Source organism: Vicugna pacos, chromosome 30, assembly GCF_048564905.1.
Source record: "Vicugna pacos chromosome 30, VicPac4, whole genome shotgun sequence".
Lineage (NCBI taxonomy): Eukaryota > Metazoa > Chordata > Mammalia > Artiodactyla > Camelidae > Vicugna > Vicugna pacos.
Window position 1 is genome coordinate 12,407,657 of NC_133016.1, and position 21,106 is coordinate 12,428,762.

At 45.0% G+C, this 21,106-nt stretch overlaps 1 protein-coding gene and 1 long non-coding RNA gene across 2 annotated transcripts; one reads left to right on the forward strand and one right to left on the reverse strand.

Annotated features, from left to right (window-relative positions):
• The first annotated feature begins 1,173 nt into the window (after positions 1-1,173).
• Positions 1,174-4,773, forward strand: LOC140690427 (uncharacterized). Its single transcript, XR_012065699.1, has 3 exons — positions 1,174-2,155; positions 3,335-3,601; positions 4,629-4,773. It is a non-coding gene; the product is annotated as an uncharacterized lncRNA (long non-coding RNA).
• Positions 4,774-4,866: 93 nt separating this feature from the next.
• SEC11C (SEC11 homolog C, signal peptidase complex subunit) lies at positions 4,867-20,892 on the reverse strand. The gene is made up of 6 exons (XM_072952144.1): positions 20,422-20,892; positions 12,761-12,870; positions 9,446-9,595; positions 7,442-7,561; positions 5,686-5,743; positions 4,867-5,066 (listed from the first exon to the last, which is right to left on the reverse strand). The coding sequence occupies exons 1-6, from the start codon at positions 20,506-20,508 to the stop codon at positions 5,013-5,015; spliced, it is 579 nt and encodes a 192-aa protein (XP_072808245.1). The 5' UTR covers positions 20,509-20,892; the 3' UTR covers positions 4,867-5,012.
• Positions 20,893-21,106: the final 214 nt, after the last annotated feature.

The window sequence follows — 21,106 nt, forward strand, 5'->3', positions numbered from 1 at the left end:
CAAAACTTCTGCTCAGTGAAAGACAACGTCAGGAGAAGTAGGACGAGCCACAGGCTGGGATAAAATATTTGCAAAAGACATCTGATCGAGGACTATTATCCAAAACATACAAAGAACTCTTAAAATTCAATGATAAAAAAACAAACAACATGATTTAAAAATGGGCCAAAAACTTTAACAGATACCTCACCAAAGAAGATATACAAATGGCAAATAATCATATGAAAGGCATTCCACATCACATGTCATCAAGGAAATTCAAATTAAAACAACAGCGAGATACCACTACACATCTATTAGAATGGCCAAAATCTGCAACACCGACACCACCAAAATGATAGCAAGGATGTGGAGCAATGGGAACTGCCATCCACTTGTCATGGGGATGCAAAATGGTACAGCTACTTTGGATAAGAGCTTGGCAACTTCTTACAAAACTAAACGTTCTCTTACCATATGATCCAGCAATCATGCTCCTTGGTGTTTACCCAGATGAACTGAAAATTTACATGCACACAAAAACCTGTACATGAATGTTTATAGCAGCTTTATTCATAATTGTCAAAATCTTGGAGGCAACCAAGATGTCCTTCAGTAGATGAATGAATAAACTGTGGTACATTCACACAGTGGAATGTTTTATTTCTAAAAAGAAAGGGGCTAACAAGACATGAAAAGATGTGGAGGAACCTTAAGTGCATATTACTAAGGGAAAGAAGACAATCTGAGAAAGTTATCTATTGTATGATTCTAACTCTACGACTTTCTGTAAAAGCCAAAACTATGGAGACAGGACAGAAATCAATTGTTGCCAGAGGTTGCGGGGAGGGAGGGGTGACCAGGCAGAGTACAGAGGATTTTTAGGGCAGTGAAACTATTCTGTAAGAGACCACGATGGTGAATATATGTCTTTATACATTTATCGCAACTCATAAAACGTAAAGCAAAAAAACCCTGATGTAAACTTTGGACTTAGGAGGATAATGATGTGAAATGCAGATTCATCAGTTGTAACAATGTACTCCTATGCTGGGGGCTTTGATAGCTGGGGAGGTTGTGCATTTGTGGGGCAGGGAGAACAATCTAGTACTTTCCACTCAATTCTGCTGTGACCCTAAAGCTGCTCTAAAAAAATAAAATTTATTTACAGGAATTCTTGCAGTGTGGCAAAAGCTAAGCTCCTGTGGGGAGATAATTACACCTGACAAGAGGCCAGTGGTGCATGGTGTTTGGGTGAAGACCGAAATGGAAGAAGCGCAGAAAAAGCGCCACAAAGGAAGGCTCGTCACCCAAAGCTCGTGGCGGAGGCATCCCAGGCCCGCACCGACAAATGGGCTTCTCGTCTTACATCTTCCTGCAGCTTCGTGCGGCTAAAAGCAGAGGCCTTGGGGGCCGATGTCCCTGTGGCAGATGTGTCTGCAACCATGTAGGGAAGCAGATTTAAAAGTCAGAGAAAGTGGAGGTAGAATTCATGGCCAAAAATGACAGCGGAGAATGTTCAGGAGGATTTGGGAGCTTAAAAAATCAACAAGTTCTAAGTAGTCAAACTCCTGTGAGCTTGAGGAAGCAAGGGGAAAGAAAGCCCTGTTTGATTAAAACCAAGCATCGAATCAACCCTTCACCCAGCTTGACACTAATTCTGGAGATAGGGAAACTGAGTCTGAGTTAGTTAGAAACTACGTATCTAGTAGGTGGAGGCAGTGCTTAAACCACTCTTTCCACTGCGGCCCACCCAACCCCACTCCATGCCTCTTGTTGGAAACTGAGAGACCCTACTGATCCCACAGAAGTGGGGACGGACAGATGTCCACCTGGATTTTCAGGATGAGACTCAACTGACCATCCAGGGTGCTGGGCCAAAGGCTACTTGATAAGATGAGGAGCTCATGCAGAACCCAGATGCCCATTCACCCAGATGCTAGCATCAGTCTGGTGTGGGAGATGGTGGAGGGAGGGTGGCACAGAATGTGGCGTCTTTCTGGCTTTTTCCTGCCATGCAATCTGCAGATGGCTTCGAGAAGACGAGAAGGAAGATGTGAACCATCAAGCATCCTGATCACATTTCCTCCCGACTAATTCGTGCAGATCTTTCTCAGCAGTCCTCAGTCCTGGCCACAGGGGTCACCTAGGGAGTCCATCAAAGTGCGACACCCAGGTGTGCTTCCCCTTATGTGAAGACTCTTCTACCTGGATTCTTTAATACGGTCAGACTTCCTCCGCTTTGCAGCAATGCTTCATTTGCCCAGCCTTGCTTGCTGGGGACAGTGGCAGGTCCAAAATTTTTGCAGAGGAGTTTCGAGCCCACAATCTGATTGTTGCGGGGCGGGTGTGTGTGTTTAGCATCTGCCTAAGGCTGACACATTCATCGTCAAAGGGGAAAAGGCCAGACAGACCTGAGGGTTGGGAAATCAGAGGTTCTACTACTAACCTTTTTCAAAAACTGAAGTTTACTTCCATGGTAGAAAATTTCCTGTTTTTTATGGAAAATTAAATTTTCCATAAATTAAATCAATCTTAAAACACAGTATAGCATAAATTAAATCCATCTTAAAATTCCATAAATTAAATCCATCTTAAAACACAGTATAGCAAACACCACTTAACTTCTGTGTGTCGTGACACGGAGGCCCTTGAAAGCTGACAGGGGCAGTCAGTCCTTCCACTAGGTGGCATATTGAAGTCCTCTCACTGTTTTCTCCATTTGGTCCTCTCCCATCTCGGTGGGTATCCACCAGACACGCTTCACCTTGAGGCTTCTAGGCTGTCGTGAGGTGGAAAAGCAGCTGCCCAACCAGGTGAGAAATCTATGTCCCAAGAGTGTACGAAAGCTCCCAGCAAGAGATTCTACCCAAGAATCCACCGCCCTGTTGCCACGCTGGCTTTGTCTGGGTCTCATTAATGTGTTCCAGATGCTGAGGCTGCAACTGAGACCCCCAGATAAAAGAACATGGCTCCAGCCTGAACTCCCATCACTTCCATTTGTTAAGTACCAATAGCCTCTAACCGGCCACAATTAAATGGCACTGGCTGAGCCTCGTCCGGGTTCTCAGGTGCCTTTGTCAAATTTATTTCAGAACGTCAGGCATGTTCAAAGAATTGCCAAAAAGCTCAGCCACATTAGGAGCTCTTTAAAGTTTATATTAACCAACTATAGCACCCCAGGCAGATGATGAAATAGTAACCTATTGACCCAACATTTTAAAATTCCACTTTTAGTTCAGGGAAGAAAAATCTATTTTCCTTAAGAAAAGAGTTTATTAAAGGGAACAAGGGAATAATGTTTTTAGAAAGTATCCTGTAAATTTTTTTCTTTTCACTTTGCTGATTTCAACAGGATGAGGCCCATTATTGTTACAATAGCCTATTTTAGCAGAGAGAAAGGATTAAAGGGCAGGCTGCCCGCCAAGTTCACTCCTGCTGCTCTTCGCCAAGTCAGAGCTCAGTCAGCGAGGGACTGGACAGGTGCGTGACGAGGCGCAGGTTACACTGAAGAGGAAAACATACGTAACCGGGGGTGACGCTGACCAAGTGCAGACTGTGTGCAGCACGGAGCCAAGAGCATCAAGGAATCATCTGCTTACTCCTCGGGACAAGCCGGAAGGTGAGTGTGGTCCTCACCCTCCATCTGAGGCTGAGGGAAGTTATGCTCAAGGCCCCCAGGTGGTTAAGTGACTTGTAGGCATTCTAAATTCTTAGATCAGAATTGGACACACCTAAAAGAACAAGGTAGACCGCTAAGCTCTGACTGGAAAGGATGTCAACATCATGTTGCTCAGTGAAGAGAGGACTTTCTGGCAAAGTGGAAGGGTGTGTCTGGAAACACCGCTGGCCACCCCTCTATTTCCCTGATGCTTCCCTGTGTGATCCGGGCCCCAGTAGCATCAGCAGCCGCTGGGAGCGTCAGGGATGCAGTCTCGGTCCCTCCTCCCACCCCATCTCTGCCCCTGACCTCCTGCATCAGAACCTGCATCTTACAGGAGTCAGATGCTCTGCATCCTCACCAGCGCCTGAGAAGAACATCGTTCCCAGGGCCTCTGCACTTGCTGGGTGGTGCTTCCCCAAGACTTACGTGCCTCACTCCCTCTCATTCCTTTTAACTCGGCTTAGTGTCATACCCCCCCCCCAGAAGTCTTCCCTGACCCACTAGAAAAGCATCCTCTATCCGCTCCCCACCCCCTTCACTTTCCCAGAGCAGCTGTCCCTCCTGAAATCACACTGCCCTGTAACCTCCACCCAGGCTGGGGCTTAGCAGCCCCAGCACCTGAGACGGCAGCTGGGATATAAGGGCCTGGTAAATATTTTCATGAAGGACTATTTTATATGCAGCACTGTGCATAGTGCAAATGTAACGAAACTAAACCCAAATCATGGAGATCCCTGGGAAACGGTGAAGGGAGGCTGAGGGGAAAGGGACATGCCCCTTTTGCTCATTTGTGCTTTTTGCAATTTATCAAAGGAGTAGGCACTGTTACTGTAATTTATCAAACACTTTTCAATAAATTGATCCAACGATCTCAAGATATATCAAACTACAAAAACAAAGCAGAACACATCTTTCTAAAAAGATTTTAGGCTTTATTAGTTTATCAGACTACACTTCAATAAATAAGAAATCATTTCCTTTTAAGGGCCTGTTTGTTTCCCCTCGGAAATGCTATTATGTTATGCCAGGAATTTTATTTTGGAAACCCAGACGTCACAACTATGTCACATGGACTACACGCTCTCCCACTAGCAGGCCAGGCCCAGAAACGGCCTGGCTGATTCTGGAAGTGCTGCAGACCCTCAGACTCGGCTGAGGATGATGACCCTGAGCGGCAGAGAGACTGAGCGCATCCAAATCAGAGTTCACAAAAGAAAACAGTCTTTACTGATGAATCATTTATTCGAACAAGACAAAAACGTCTCACATTGTTTCCTTTTATACAGAAAGTGGAACATTTCAAATATATTAGTTTTCCTCTCTTTCAACAGAATTTGTTTCCATCTGGTCCCAGGAACTGCTTTTCATTTTAGGATTCACGTTTTAGTAACACGTATGCACCCATTACCGCCAAAAGCGCATACTGTAAAAAAAACACAATGGAAGATTACTATGAGGCTGACAAATAAGTTTGGCCTATAAACGTATTCAGATGAAGTTTGGTCAATACTGGACTGAGGACAGGATCAAAAGATGACCTCTTTCCCCATGCTTTGTTCCCCAAGGGAGCTGTTCAATAACACATGAGAGTTAAAATGCCCCAAATATACTGATGGGCTGAATATTAAACGTCCGACAAACACAGATAATGTACTACTCATTCTTACGTAGGTGTTCCTATTGTGTTTCAAATGATTTGTTTTTTAAAAAGATACTATTTTGTTGAAGTTGTGAGATAAGCATTACTGGGTTCATTGGACTCCTTTTTTTTTTGTTATGTTTGAAGATTTCCATAATAAAAAGCAAAAAATATATAGGTGCCATTTTAGAACATACTCCATGAACATAAAAGGTGGAAGTAGCTACTTCAAATTAATTTCAGTGTCGACAGTTTAAATGATTATGTTATTGTGGTTAACTACACTCTGCAGAAGGCTTCACTAGCAAGACATTTTAAACAGACGGCATCTTTACAGTTGCACATGTTTAAGTGCCACTGTTGTTTGTTTTTTTAAAATACAGACGTACACATAAATTCCTACCTTGAATTTTGGATAGTCATTCATGATTATGGTGACCATACCAACATATGGTAAAAACCTAAATTGTCAGGGAAAAAAGCCAGAAATATAAAAAGTGTTTGTTATAGGATGATAGCAACACTTGAAAACACTATAAATCAGCATTAGGAAAAGGAAAATCGCCTCGGGGGACACCACTGATTGGAGCCATAAAGACAATAAATACTCACTCCTGTCTCAAAAGGCTCTTTATGAGTGAAAAGCATCAGTGCTAAGAGCCAGGACAATTTTTTAAGAAGGCAAATCCCGAGCTAGAGAGGCTGTGTGTCTTCACTCGCTGCAGCCACCAGAACGGAATTAAAACACTTATTTGAGCCCCTTGTACGACAGAATGCGCCACTTTCACCAGTCCAGTGCCGTTTTTCTTAGTAGAGAAGGTAAGATTCAGAGGACTTACATAAAAACTGTGGTTAGAGAAGGCTTTTAAAAGCACACGAGTGATTAGTTTGTAGCTGGAAGGACCGCCATGATTTTCATTCCACGGTACCTTTCAGATATAACAGGCAAGTTTGTTGGGCGCTGAATGCAAATGTGAATCCCGTAACTTGTACCCAAACATGACTATGGTCCCAGAGATAACAAACCGGCACAAGCCAGCCAAGGATCGTGCTGAAAAAACTGACGTCAACGTGTAATCAGTGTGACCCAAGCCTCAATCACGTCACTGATGAGAAATAAGGTAACATGCCCTGAGTGCCGCCCAGTGTTCTTCAACACCAGCAACTTCAACCTCTCACTTACACAAAGCCTATCACCTAGGTGTCTAAAACAGAGGACTGGCCAGCCCCAAGTCTCTCTCATCTCCCTGCTGGAAATGCAATAGAGAGCAAATGGTTAAAAGCTGAGCAGGGGAGGAAAGGGGAAGAAAGAGGCCTTAACCCGCAGTCTGATGAATAAAGCTGAATCTTAGAAAATGTCACCAGTGTTCTCCAGCCTGACGCAGGTGATGGGATTTACATAAAAGGAGACATTTCCAACAAGGGTTAAACATAAAAAGGGTCACCAAGAGAGGGGAAGAATAGCCTTTTTTGGTATTTAATAAGAGGACAGACTCTCCGCTGTGTCAACCAGAAGCAGAACTCATAACTGGAGCAATTATACAAAGTTGGGTATTAAAAAAATTGATCACAGAACTGTTTTTAGTCATAAGAAACAGGAAATAATCCAAATGTCCACCAAAAGAAGACTAGTTAAATAAGGTGTGATTCTCAGAGGAACAGCATGTAGCAGTTTAAAAAGACACATGTAGATTTAACACAGAAAGTGATTTCCAACCTCCTGTGGGGTGAAAGAAATAAAATTCTTCTTCGTAAAAGTGTGTGTATTATATATGCGTGCACATACCTGTGTGGGTGCAAGGCCTACCTAGGGTATTCAGCACAGCGTTAGACCGTGGGAGTCTCTGGGAGGATTTCCTACAATTGTTACTTAAAATCTATAAATAACTAATCTCTAGGTGAGGATTTATTTCAAAAATGGAATTAAACCCATGATACAGACAGCAAACCTGCATTCAGTTTCAGATTTTAGGCCCTTAGGATGTTCTGAGTTACGTTTAGTCTTCACAGTCCAAAGCAGAGCTGCTTACAATTCTCCTGACATAGAACATTTGTAATGAACGATGATTCTACTAACTTACACATTTGGTTTCTTTGTTTCTAAATACTTTTCTGGTTTCTGCATCTTCTATGGAACATAAAAGTTGATCCTCACTCACCCTCTGGCTCTTCCCACCACGTCCTTCTTTTCGAGCCAGTTTTGGCCCTCTTTGTACAACCCCCTGTCGTCGACTTCATTATTATCTCCTTTAGTCAGGAATTTGATGTCTCCATTATCTCTGGAAAGCAAAACAATGGCCTTTCAGAAATTATTTTCAGCACAGCATCGTTAGAAAAATATCCATTTAGCCAAAATTTTGCAGTCAGATATGGCCCTTTCGGAAACCAGTCAAAGATAACTTGATCTTTCTTGGTCTAAGAGGGTTGCTTGGAGATGACCATTCAGCTAACGCACAAATCTAATGGCAATTCTGTAGACTTAAATTCTAAAACACTTCAGTTACCCCGACAACCTAAAAGCATGGGAAAGCGCAGGGCACCATGGTGGCAAGGACTTGCTCCAGCACCTGAATCCACCCACTCTCAGTCCTCACAGACCAACCGGTTAACACGGCTGATACTCCTCTTCACTCTGGACGTGAACTTGGTCCCAGATGACACAGATCCTCACACGAGGTGATTCAAACATGAGCGCGCTCTTAGCTCTCCTCAGTTTACTTCTCCATACCAAATATGGACTGTGTTAACACCTTACTTCCTTCACCACTGAGCAAGGTGGTGTACAATCCAGTTTGCAAACAAATAAGAATTACAAACGGCATAAAATCACTGTGTTAAAGAGACAGGTGGGGCTCATTTTAAACATTCTAAACTGGTGCCTGCCCCGCCTCCACACCAGACACGCCATATTATAGCATCACAGACCTTTAAAGAGGGTCTTCTTTTAATAAGACAAATGAAAAAATGCACTAAATAATTTGATAAAATATTAAAAGTCCACAAAGGTTAGAAATCATGCCAAAAGGAGCAAGTTGATTTGCCGCTGCGGTTACGAAGGAAATCAAGAGGCCAAAAATCCGGGCTGCCTCTCACAATCCATGCAAATTACAGCAAATCATTACTTCCCCAGCTTTGAACAATTTCTCATCTTTGGAAATTGTTTTAAAAGCAGGTGACAGTTCTACACATCATGACTGAGCACATTTCTTCGTCAGTAAGTTAACAAGTAGACAAGATAACATTAACAAGATAACGTTAGCGCAGTACTGGTGTGTTAACACGAAGCAGGACAGGGCCGTGCTAATGTTTAGAGTAAAGTGAAGTGAGTATTTTGAGAATCAAACATCTTTGGGGAACACCTGGAAGCACTGAATGGAATGAGAATCTAATACCGGAAGTGTATAAATAGTTACACACGCACACTCCATACAAATACACATATCTGATTTTAATTCCGTAACTCATGCAGGTAAAATGCTACACTAAGCTGCATAAAGGTAAATGTAGCTTTAAATATAACATTTCTGCTAATGATATGACTGTATTCTCTCATGGAATTCTCTCATTGAGCTAGAAGTAATTGTTTCTGGTTCCCAAGAAGTGTCTTATTAAGTCATCACTGGCATTTAAGGGAAAGGCAAAGCCATTTTGGGAGGAAAATTAATGCAGGATATGCAATGACCAAATCAAGGCATGAGTTGGGCAAAGGAGTTTTTATCCCTCTGGGGCTAATCTTACTGTTGAGAATGCCAGTCGGTCCAAAGTGACAGAGAAAACAGTAGCTCTCTGCATTTCAGAAGGTAACTCTCATATCAAAGTCCTCCTCAATTACAATGAGACTTGATTTTCTTTGAGACTCTTTCCAATAACTAATATTACACAAGAATACATTCCATCTTACATTGTGCAGCAATTTAGGGTTTTCAAGTGCTTTAGTGACTGTCAGCTCACTTCATTCTCATAATCACCCTGCGAGTTGCGGTGGATAAAGTAGCATCGTTCCCACTGAATACGCTGAGCTGAGCAGCAGGTGCAAAGCCACCCAGTTAGTAAACCGCAGAACCAGGAATACACTCGGTGCTTCTGCCACTTTCTAATCAACCGTTAAAACTGTCTCCCCAAAATTTACAGAACAAAACCCAAGAGAAGTAAAGCGTCTTTACTTTTCATGAACTTTGATTACTCTGTGAACTATTGGAATGTCTCGTCCTTCCACTTTAAAAACAACGATTTCACCAGCTCTAATCGGGTCTTCCCGGAAATTTGTTAGGAACAGAAGGTCGCCCCTGTGAAAGGCTGGCTCCATGCTGCCACTGGAAGGAAGCAGAAAATCACATCAGAAGTACCCTGGATTCGCCAGGTGAACACGTCAATTCATAAAGAATGTAACAAACGTACCAGTCAGAAGGTCAGCTTTCATCACAGTCACGTAGGTTGACGAGCTATATACAAGGGGCCGCAGGGGTTTCTCCTGACCGCTCATGGGGACAACGGTCAGGGACAAAAAGGAACCATTTCTTCTCAGACTTAAGTGTGAAAAGGGCACTACTGGGCCCCTCTGCAGTTTGCATCAGGTAGAAAAACAACTCAGAATGATGTGGACTCTTTGGAGTAAAAGCCATTTTTTAGCCTCAGAGCCCTCCATCTACCAATACTACTTTCATTCAGAACTACAGGCTCTGAAGGCTGGTTAATACTCTAGGGCAGTTCTCACATTTTGCGGTGTGTCCCCAGCACCCAGGTCATGGACGTACTTGTTCACGGAACAAGAAACAGACTAATGAATACACTTAGGGAGGATGATCTACCGAAAGCCAAGCTGAAGGTTGGGACAAGAGTCAAGGCCAAGTCTTCCGATTCCTGCAGTGCGATCCTTTGAACCGTGTTCTGCAGAAAGCCCGATTCTAACAAAGCTCGACTGTGTTTGACGTGAGGCCCATGAATAATCCCACAGAGTACCAGTCTAAACCCACGCCAAAAATCTTCAGTGGATTCAAAGTAAAGTGTAATCTAGTGGAAGGTGAAATCATCAAAACAGAACTCATTTTCTACCCTCCCGTGCTTTGTTTTACTGCATGAGAAAGTCAGTCAGACTAAACACAGGGGCTGTGGAGCCAACGGCGAGTGAGTATGTCGAGGGCAGGAATGGGGAGAAAGAACCAGTCTGATGAAGAAATGGGGGGCTTGACAAGATGTGGGTTCACAAGGGGAGCCGCTCCAGACACTGGTCCACCCGCCCCTCCCAGCCCCTGACCTTAAACCTGGAGCACAGGTGGGAAGCAGCCCAGAGAAACGCAGCTGAGGCTGGCCGGCCTGTCACCCCGTACCTGCTGACAGGTTTATTTTTAGGGGAAACCAGTGACACTAAGAATGGTAATAGGTCCAGCACTCAAAACCAAACAAATCTGAATTTAAAAGGGTAGCAAGGGCTAGAAATATAAATGACCAAGAGGAAAAGAAAGAGAAAATATCTAAGTAAAAACAAATCTGGGTTTCCCCCTCAAGCCCAACACAGAAGTTTATTTTATCATCTTCTGAAAATACAACGTAATTGCTTCAGGGTTTCATTTCTTTTAAAGAATAATAGCTAAAATGCTTCAGATAATTTCTTTATCTGTTGCTTCATCTTTACTCTGACAAAATTCCTGAAGACACACAACGGGGAGAAGTTTCTAGAAAATCATCGCAGTCTGTGACAACAAGGACTGCGGTTAAAAAAATTAAAAACCTCCATGAACAAGTCTCAGAGACAGGAAAAGCACACCGCAGCCTGGCCTCAGACAGAGTCATTATCGTGTCCCACGAGGAAAGCAGTTCTTTGAGACATTTCACTAATGACAGCTCATCTTTGCTTTCCTCAAAGGCCAGGGATGCCCCCAAAGTCAGTGTTCTCCAAGGTCACACATCCCTCGTGATGTCAACAGCTAATGCTGACAAACCAAATTGCTTTAGAATTATAAAGGATGCTTTAAGAAAAACAAGCCCCCAGGTACTGCAGGCACTGCGACTTCACGAGAATTTCTGTGTGCAAGCGTGTCTGTGTGACGGAAGGAGAGCCAGGATATCTGGGATGGAGTCTGGCTCTGCCAAAACTGCCACAAGCAACTGTGAGATGCAAGCAACTTGGCCACGCTGGGCCTCCGGTTCCTTAGCTGTTAAGTGACAGGGCCCACTTGAAGCTGCGGGGTTTAATTTCTTTCTTTTTTTTTAAAGCCTTAAAAATACTTCCTTCAAATGAAATCTTACCAGGTAAAGTATAACCACATAAAATATATAAAAGTGGAGCTTGTCACAAGTGAAGCAAGGTTAAGGTGTCTACAATCCATAAGCATGGTCCCCTTCTCCCTCCTAACTTACCCTCCCAGACCCTCGGGCACCCTCGGAGCACAGCGTGAACCCGGTAAATGAGAGGCCCCTCAGCTCTGTGTGTGAGCTCTGCTGGCCTCGGGCTCCTCACTTTATGAAAATGCTGTCTCTCTCGAAGTGGGCCCCTTGACCAGCCACAGAAGGGCGGCCGGCTGTAGCCCCATGACGTGGCAGCAGGGCGAGAGGAGGGGAAGGGCACCAGCTTGGGAGCCAAGAACCCTGTGTGCTGGGTTCTCCTGCCCTGACCAGCTGGGACCCTGACCACGTCACTGCTGCGGCCGCCACTCCCCTTGTAAAACCAAGGGGACTTGGCTTGACTCCTACCACAGTGAGACTCAGTGATCCATAAGACACACTGCACAGGGCATCTTCAAGCACCTGATGGCTCCCAAACATGTGATTTAACTTCACATTGATTATTAAGTTTTTCCCCTTGGATGATTTCATAGCTCCATGAAGTTAACCACAGTATTAACTTTTCTAAAATACAGATGCTGTGCTTTTAAGAGTAACAGTCTCGAGAAGAGAGGAGCCATCTACTGCAATATGGCTGAAGAAATCTGAAAAAATATGACACGATGCTAGGCACTGGGGATACCTACTTCCTGGCTACTTGGTACAAAGAAAACCAAGTAATAGCTTTCAATTAGTTATGTTTAAAAATCAATTTGTAACAACAAGGTTCTACTGTACAGCACAGAGAACTATATTCAATACCTGGTAATGGCCTACAATGAAAAAGACTATGAAAAGGAATATATATACATATATATATAAATGAATCACTATGCTGTTAACTAGAAATTTAAACACTGTAAATCGACTATACTTAATAAAAAGATCCACCTAAAAAAATCAATTTGTACACAAATAATGCATTATTACTAAATTATTAAAATGTCACTTTGCATGGTGGCATCAACGTGATGAAAGGCCTAAACGTCTATTGCAAAAGGTAAGATTTTTTAACAAAAGCCAGAAAAAAATGAAACTTTCTCGAAATGGATATCAATAAAAGAAAACTCTAAAACTCTCTCCAGTGAGAACCCAGAGTCTGGGCTGTCCCCACCGCGCCTGGGTTCCCGGGGCGGCAGCCGCAGGGCAGGACCTACCTCAGCACCACCACGATGGGGCTCTCGCTGCCCGTGAGGACGATCAGGCCTTTCCAGATCATGAGCGCCGAGGACACAATCATGGCAAAGTTTAAAACCTGGTAGTAGAGCTGGGATGAAAAAGGCCAAACTGAAAGTGAGCAACAGTGGCAGAACATTCACTAACTCTAAGCTGGAAATGTGCTTGTTTTTGGGAAAAAAAAAAAAAAGCCAAAAAAAAAGCTGTGATTTTAGGACATGAAACTAGTTTGCATAAACTACAAAACTAGGTAGAATTTCAACTTCTGTCCATGGAAATGCCTATATACCATCTCTCCTTCAATAAGAGAAAAAGGGAGAAGAAAACACACACACACACACACACACAAAACCAGAGCAACCTGTGGGGCCTGCTCTGCGACAGCCTCGGTAAGACCTTCCTTACCTCTCGGGAATCTCCCAGGACCTTCAACCCTGAGGGTGTTACCACCAGGCCTCCCGCTCCAGTGTAGAGAACCAGGTCTGACCTGGGGTCCCGGCACACTCCACGTGGTTCACCAAGAACCACCTGGCCCCACGCACGCCAGGACGGCCCCAACTGAGGCTTCAGAGTCCTACCGCACTTAGCCATGAGGCATCTGAAAGTACAATTTAAAAGTAACAGAGCAGAAGGGTGTAGCTCAGTGGTAAAGCACATGCTTAGTACACATGAGGTCCTGGGCTCAATCCCCAGTACCTCCACTGAAAATAATAATAAAATACAAATTAAAAAAATTTTTAATGAACAGAAACTTTAAACACTCTGCATGTTTAGAGTTTCCATAAATGTCTTAAAAGATGAGCAACAAACATCTGGTTAAGAACACGGCGGGAAGGCCACCCAAGGCAGGACCTGGTTCTAAGCTGACTTCACTCCACCTGAGACCACTGAGCTGGGACCCGCAGGGCCACCTCCCTCACTGTCCTCCAGATGGCTCCTCACTTGGGTACCTGCCTCAGCCTTCCTCTTCAGCACTCCTGCGGCTGCTCTTGGGATGTGAAGAGCGTGGATGGCCCAGCCAACATTCTGGCATCTCAATTCCTGGACCTCCTCACCTCCCGAGCCCCTCTGCCTCCCCTGTAACTGCCCACTCTTAGCAGCACACCTGGCACTGACATTACCCCATCCCCATGGCTCTGGTCCAGGGAGGCCCTTCCCTGCGCACAGGCCCGTGTGCTCACCCACACGCAGGACTCTCGTCCTTGCGGGACTCCCACCTCCACCGCCATCTCTCCAGGCAGCACGCAGCCCCTCGCAGTTCACTGCTGGCGTCCTCCATGGGGACTGGCAGCAGCCCCTAACCCAGGACCTTCTGTTTACTCCTCCGGAAAAGAGACTTCCAGACCTCTAGCTGGGAGGGGAAGACCTCTGAGGAGAGCTGGGGAGGACGCCTAGGGCTCTAAGTGCACCCCTCCCCCCAGCCCCATTCTGGAGACACTTGGTCCTGCCAATGCTTGAGTCGTGGAGGCTTTCTCAGGGGACGCGGTGAGGACTTAGTCCTCAGTCCCCACCGCTGGCCCGGCTGTCAGTGGCCCCTCTTCTGTGTGCCAGCATCTAGTATTTGATTTGATCTTGTTTTCTTTCCTGAGCTTCCTATCTTGGAGTAACGGATGCCTTTTTAAGCTCCCCTGACTGCATATAGTTTTAGCGGTATTTCAGAGCAAGTGAGATTAGATCCCAGCTACCTGCCAGCTTTCCAGAAAGTCCTTTTGAAGTGAGTCTGGAACTAGGACTCAGATCATGTGATTCTGGACAATACTGTTTTCCTCGAATATCCAAGTATAATTTTAACTGAGACAACGCAGGGTGATGGACTCTTTTTGAGGATTGAATACAGCTTAAAATGCAATTTTAAGCACAGTTTAAATATCTCTGTAAATAGTTTTTTTAATGCATGAGGCCTCAAGAAATGGGGGCTGAAGGCACTCAGGAAGTCCCAGTAGGGATGTGGCAGGTAGTTTTATAGGGTTCTGACTTCTGAGAGTGTAGACCAGCCTCTATAGCAATGGTTCTCAAACTTCAGTGTGCACCAGCATCCCCACGTAGGGCCTGAGAATTTGCATTTCAAACAAGTTCCCAGGTGATGCTGAAGCTGCTGGTTCGTTACCCTCGGTTCCCAACCTTAGCCTCCCTTTAGAATCACCTGGGGAACCTTTGGAACATGGTCTACCTGGTCTCTATCCAAGACCACTGGAATCAGTGGGAGGGGAGGGGTGCTGTGCTGGCATGCCTGTTTCCTCAACAGCTCACAGCGGATCCTGATGCACAGAGAGGCTGGACCACTGCGCCAGATCTTCTCTCTCCCATCAGCTTAAGTCTCTCTCATCTGAAATCTTCCACCTCACATCCTCCACGCAGTTTTTAAAAACACTCTCTCTCTCCTTCACAGCCAAATTTCTCAAGTTTCCACCCCAGGATTCTCTCCTCCTTCACCATCTAAGTCACTCCTCAGCCTTCAGACTCAGTCGCGTGCTCACTAAATCCAATGGACAACTGTCATCCTCACCTTGCTGAGCTTTTGGCAGCTTTCAACACAGATAATCACTTCCACACACTCTCTGCCCCGGCTTCCAGGATGGCATACTGTCTACTCTCTGATCACCTTCTTTTTAGTCCCCCTGCCAGGTCCTCCTCCTCTAACTGGACCTTCAAATGCTGGCGTTGGGACCATCATGCTGACTACTCCCGATACTAAGATTTCCAGCTGCCTCCCTGACACGTCCACGTGGATGTCCTTACAGGCACCTCCAACCCAACATGGTCAAAACTGAACTTACCTTCCCCACAAAGCCTTCAGTGCTCATGATCCCATCTCAATAAATGGCATTACCACCCCCACTCATTTATTCTATACATTCCATCCTCTGAACGTTCCTGGCATCCACACAGTCCCCTCTCTCCTCCAAGGCTCATCCAAGGCACCAGCACAGCCTGTCGGACATCCTGAGAGCCTCCTAACCAGCCTCCTGATGTCCAGGCACACCTGTTCCAATGTGTTCTCCATGCTACACTCAGCACTCATTTTCAAATGCACCTCTGGTCACTTCTATGCCCTAAGAAAGGCCCTCTGACTGCATCCCGCACTCTGAGGATGAATATGATCTCTAAGGCCCTGACACGGGCCCCTACTCTCCAGCGTCGGCAGAAGCTCACTGCACACCAGCTACGCTGCTGGGATCTGCCAGGGCTTCAAAGAGCACATGGGCCAGGTAATAAATATTTTAGATTTAGGGGCCTTATCATCTCTGTTGAAATGACTCAGTTCTACTGTTACAGTGGGAAAGCAGCTAGAGACAATATGTTAAAAAAAAAAAGAGAACATGGCTGTGTTCCATTAAAACTTTTTTTATAGAAACAGGCAGTAGGCTAGAGTTTGCCAACCTCTGCTATAGACCAGCCTAGGTCCTCCTGTTATATATTCTCACTGCATCCTGTATTTCTTTATACCATCCATCACCTTGATAATTACACATATAATCACTTAATGTGTTTTTCACAGTAAACTCTAAGTTCCACAAAGGCAATGATGATTTCAGCCTCATTCACAGCTGTATCCCCAATGTTCAACAAAGGCCTGGCTAAAAGTAAGTACTCAATTTGTTAAAGAAATAGTGAGAAATTCATGGTGGACACATACAAACTGGTAGTAAGAAAAACACTAAAATCCCACTAACAACAAAAAGAGGCAAAAGCTTAAAACTATTAATATTCCAAAGAAGAAATACACATGGTGAATAAATAAAGTGTTCACACAACACCATAAATTAACTATACTTCAATAAAAGAAAATTAAAATAAAATAAAGTCTTCAAACTAAATCCTGCCTTCACCCTTCCCTCTTTTTCAGCCTAGTAAACCTAAAGTTGTTTTTTCATTTAATGCTCATACTCAGTGCTTGGTAAGCATATGTTGTGGTGGGGGTGCAAGCTGCTATAACCATTCTGAAAGCAATTTAGTTTCAAGCATTAGTATCAAGAGGTTGCTGTAGGTCCACTAATAACTACGTCTAGGAATTATTCAGTCTAAAACCAAGGCAGACAGGGAATTATGGCCCAAAGATATTTATTACAGTCTTATTTCTAGTAACAGGGAAAAGGAACTAAATGAACAACAGTAAAGAAATGGCTGAGTAAATAAAGGCAAATTACTGCATCATCTCAAACAATGAATAAAGAACTTTAATGGCCATGACCAAACACTCAAGACATATTGAGTGAAAAACGTAGGCTGTAGTAGGATTTCCACAAACTGTAAACAGTTTATAAAGCAAACACAAGGAGATCCCCGAAGATGATAACAGAGTTTATCTTATGGTTTTGTGTGTGTGTGTATGTGTGTTGGCAGAGGGGAGGTAATTAGGTTTTATTATTTATTTTTAGAGGAGGTACTGGGGATTGAACCCAGGACCTCGTGCATGCTAAGCATGTGCTTTACCACTTGAGCTATACCCTCCCTCCAACAGAGGCTATCTTGGCATGGTGGAATTATGAGTGACTGAATTGTCTTCTTTAAACTACTCTCTATTCTTTAAAATTCCTACGATGAGCAAAGGTTAATTTCAAAATCTTGGAGGGAGTAGGGGATTGTTTAAAGTGCAATTGGACAAGATAGAGGCCGTGAAAATAATCATTTTGAAGAGTGTGACAAAACATGAAAACGTATTCTGATATGATCATAAGAAAGGAAAAGCAAAGCTCAAAACCGTCTCTTGCTAAAAGTACAATTGTGTGAAATTATGTAATTTGAGGTAATTGTGAAGGTTACAAAAGTAGGGACAAAGGGTGAATTAAAATAACTAAGATATTTTTATTCAATAAATGAAAATAGGAAAATAAACGCAATTCAAAATTAAAATTACATACACTTTTTTCGACTCCTTGGCTACTGTGTCAGTAGCAAATTATGAAACTAAATTCAATTCCCAGGAGAGCAAAAAAGGAAACTGGGGTGCTAAATGGGTATTTTTCAAGTGTTAGGCTATTATATGTTAAAGTGTTGCTTCTAACGTAAAATCAGCCTTGCAGATCCCATCAGTCCAAAGCAGAAGTTGCTCACTGAGTTCACATTCAAAAACTTCACCACCTACTTCGCCTGACTTAAGGGTTTAGTGAACGACCATTGTTTCATTATGAATCGCAGCTCTGATTAGGAAAGCCCAAGACACAGTTTTCAAGAGATTGCTATTTTTATACAAAGTTTCAAACCACGGGGCTCCACTCTGATAAAAGCAAATTATAAAATATTGCCACTTATCTAATAAAGACCAAGAATATATTTTCCAGTATAATTTTGTATGCTTGAAAAATTCACTGAAGGGTATTAAAACCAAAATTCATTAAAAAACAAAAACAAACTTCCTTTGAGCAAGACATCTGTTTGCTCAAGAGATGGCCAATTACACAAAAACCTAACAATCAAGCTAACCACAAAAGCACAGATCACCGTTCCAAACACCACCTTTAAGGGACCCATCAACTGAGCCCAGCACTGCAATCCTGGTATCTAGAAAATGTAATTTTGATGTAACTACTGATGACAAGCTCACTGGAATCTAAAATACACACCCCACATGTCAGTGGTGCCTTTTGCTGCTGTTCATCTTAGCCTCCCAACTCTGTATGCTTGGCACTTAATCACCCCAGCAGAGTTTAGAAGCAGGCTCACACTCAGTCTTTGTCAAACAGGGATGAAATAGCCAATGTCTACGAGTTTTTAAACAAATATTTCAGACCAGACATTGTGACTGACAGAGCAGCAGAAATGCCAGTAGCTGTTGGTCTTCCTCTCTTCCTCACAGCAGAAACAAAGAGTCCTTGTTTTTGCATGTGGCTCTTTCCTTAATTAACAGTAAGCAAGGGCAGCAGAAAAGGGAGGTCCCACTTCCAAGACTGGTGGAGCATGCAGGCCTGACAAGATGTCATAGAATGCTATTTTGGAGGGAAAAAGAAACAAACAAAAGGACAGAGATTTAAAAAAAAAAAAAGTACGAGGAAGCAGCAGTAATGAGCTCCGGAATTTGAACTAGAAGACTAGCAAAATGTAGGCAATGCAACCAGATACTAATGGGCCCCTAAATTTAGACTGGGAATATAGTGATCTTTCAAAAGGCAAACTGGTTTGGGGACTGATGCATTCATCAGAAGGCCTTCATTGAGAGTCTACAATCAGTAATAGGTACCAATTTTAGGGACATTTTTAAAACCGAGCCAATTAAGTCCAGATTTTTAAGTAAAGCTCTGCTTCCTGGGGGATTTTCCTGTGAACAGCATCAATGCTCAAGGCATTAGGTTTTTCCAGCTAGTGATAATCTCTGCCACAACTCATCTTAATCATGGGAACTCCCAGGAGCTCATCTGACATGCACTCCTAGAAACAGCCAGTTCATGAGATTCAAGCCACCAAATTCTCCCACAAGACTGCACTAGTCTGAAATTGTACTTGGAAAAAAGAAAGAGGAGGGTGGGGGAAAAGACGAAAGAAAAGAAAGGAAAAAAAACATACATGCCCAAAGGAATAAGTTGTGTCCTTCCATGGGCATCACCCCACTGCTCAATATAATGGAACAAATGAAACAGTATACTGTCAAAATCATGAGAATTAATACCATTTTCAAAGACAACCAAATCTCCCTAGTAGGAAGCTTCCCTTTTTCTTCGAATTATTAGTATCAAGAGCAGCATCAGAATCCACGGTATCCATCGTGATGTCCGTGCCGTACAGGTCCCCTAAATTCTCTATCTAGAAGCTTAAGAATCACATTTTTCCCAGCTGAGGGGGCATCCTTTCCAGGCCCTACTCACTCTTGACTTATACTGAAGAGATAAAGACCCAAAGACAGTGATGCTGGCTAAGAGTTGGCTAAGAAGAGAGTAAGAAGGAAGTTTTCCTCCGAGGTCCTCTCACAGAGGGGTAAGAAATCAAGCCCCAGCTGCCCAAAGACCTCAGGCTGCCTGCCTCCCATAGTCAAGGCGCTGCCAGACCACGGAATCTGAGAAAGAAGTTAGGGAAGACTTCTTGGAAGCCCCTTGGCACACTCATTCAGTCCACAGCGATGGAGCACCACCAGCGGGCTCTCCCGCACAAGGAGCTTCATTTAGTCCCGACGCATGGTCGGGAAAACACTTCCCAGGATGGGAAGAAGCAGTTTTGGCAGGCATCGCTGGACAGTTCCCTGTGTCCCGAAGTTCCTCCCTCCCGCCAGCCTTTCTGCCACTTGCATCCGCGTGCAGCCTTCCTCTGGACGTCAGGCCTCAGAAGCCCCACAGAGAAATCTGTTCCCTCTTCCACGGGGTGGCCCTTGAAATACGTGCGCAGATAGCTGTCACTCGCCGTAGAGTCACCTCTCCCCGCTTCCTCAACCACACTAGACATCCGTAGGACAGAGGTTTCTATTTCTCTTCCCTTTCCGGGCCACTGTCCCCTAATTACGCACACGTCAGTCAGTGCAAGAAAGTGCCCGCACGTGGGTCTGTGAGGATTTGAACCCAGGGCCTCCGAGAGCCCAGGGCGGGAGCCTCGGGTCACCGCCGGCCCCAGTCGCGGGGCGCTTTCCTTGCGAGAGCCCTACCCGGGGAGCCCCGACTTCCCGCTGTCGCAGCCGGTCCCGGTCCCCGGGCGTGCCCCGAACGCGGGCCTTCGTTACCTGGCGCTTGTTCATCTTCCTCAGGTCCCCAAAGATGTCCAAGCCGGACGCAGGGAGATGCGACCCCACGGCGCCCGCGCGCACCATGCCGGGGTCTCTGGGGGCCGAGGCGGCCCGCGGGCTCCGGGTGTCAGACGGCAGCGGAGCGCCGGCCCGGCCCCGCCCACCAGCCTTGCCGGCCACTTGACCGGAGACTCGCTTGGGCGTCTGGGAATCGTAGTCTTGCGAGTCTTGGCCACCGGTGTACCTGGAAGGAACTGGGAGAGAGAAAACTACCACTCCCAGAATGCTGCGGGGCGAGAGCCTCGTCCAGTGAAGACCCAGGGCTCCCAGGGAGGGGAGCGACTGGGTTCTAGAGCTTCGTTGGACCCTTGCGAGGGAACGTGGGGGAGCGGGTGATCCTGCATATATCACGGGCAACTCGGAGAAGGGACTCCTCAAGAAGAACTGCGCTCCCCAAGACTCTGGTCAGGCGCCAAGAAGACACCTAAGGCTCCGTCGCGTTCACCTCGCCGTGTATCTTGGCTATTGGATGACGGCGACGAAGGAAGGCGGGGCTTCTACACGGGCGGTGGGCCGTGCTGAATCCGGGAGGAGCCTAAAGGTGGGCTCGGCAGGTGGGCAGGGCCTGAAGAGGCGGAACTTTCCAAGACGCCGAGTTCCGCGCCCTGCCAGCGTAGTAGGA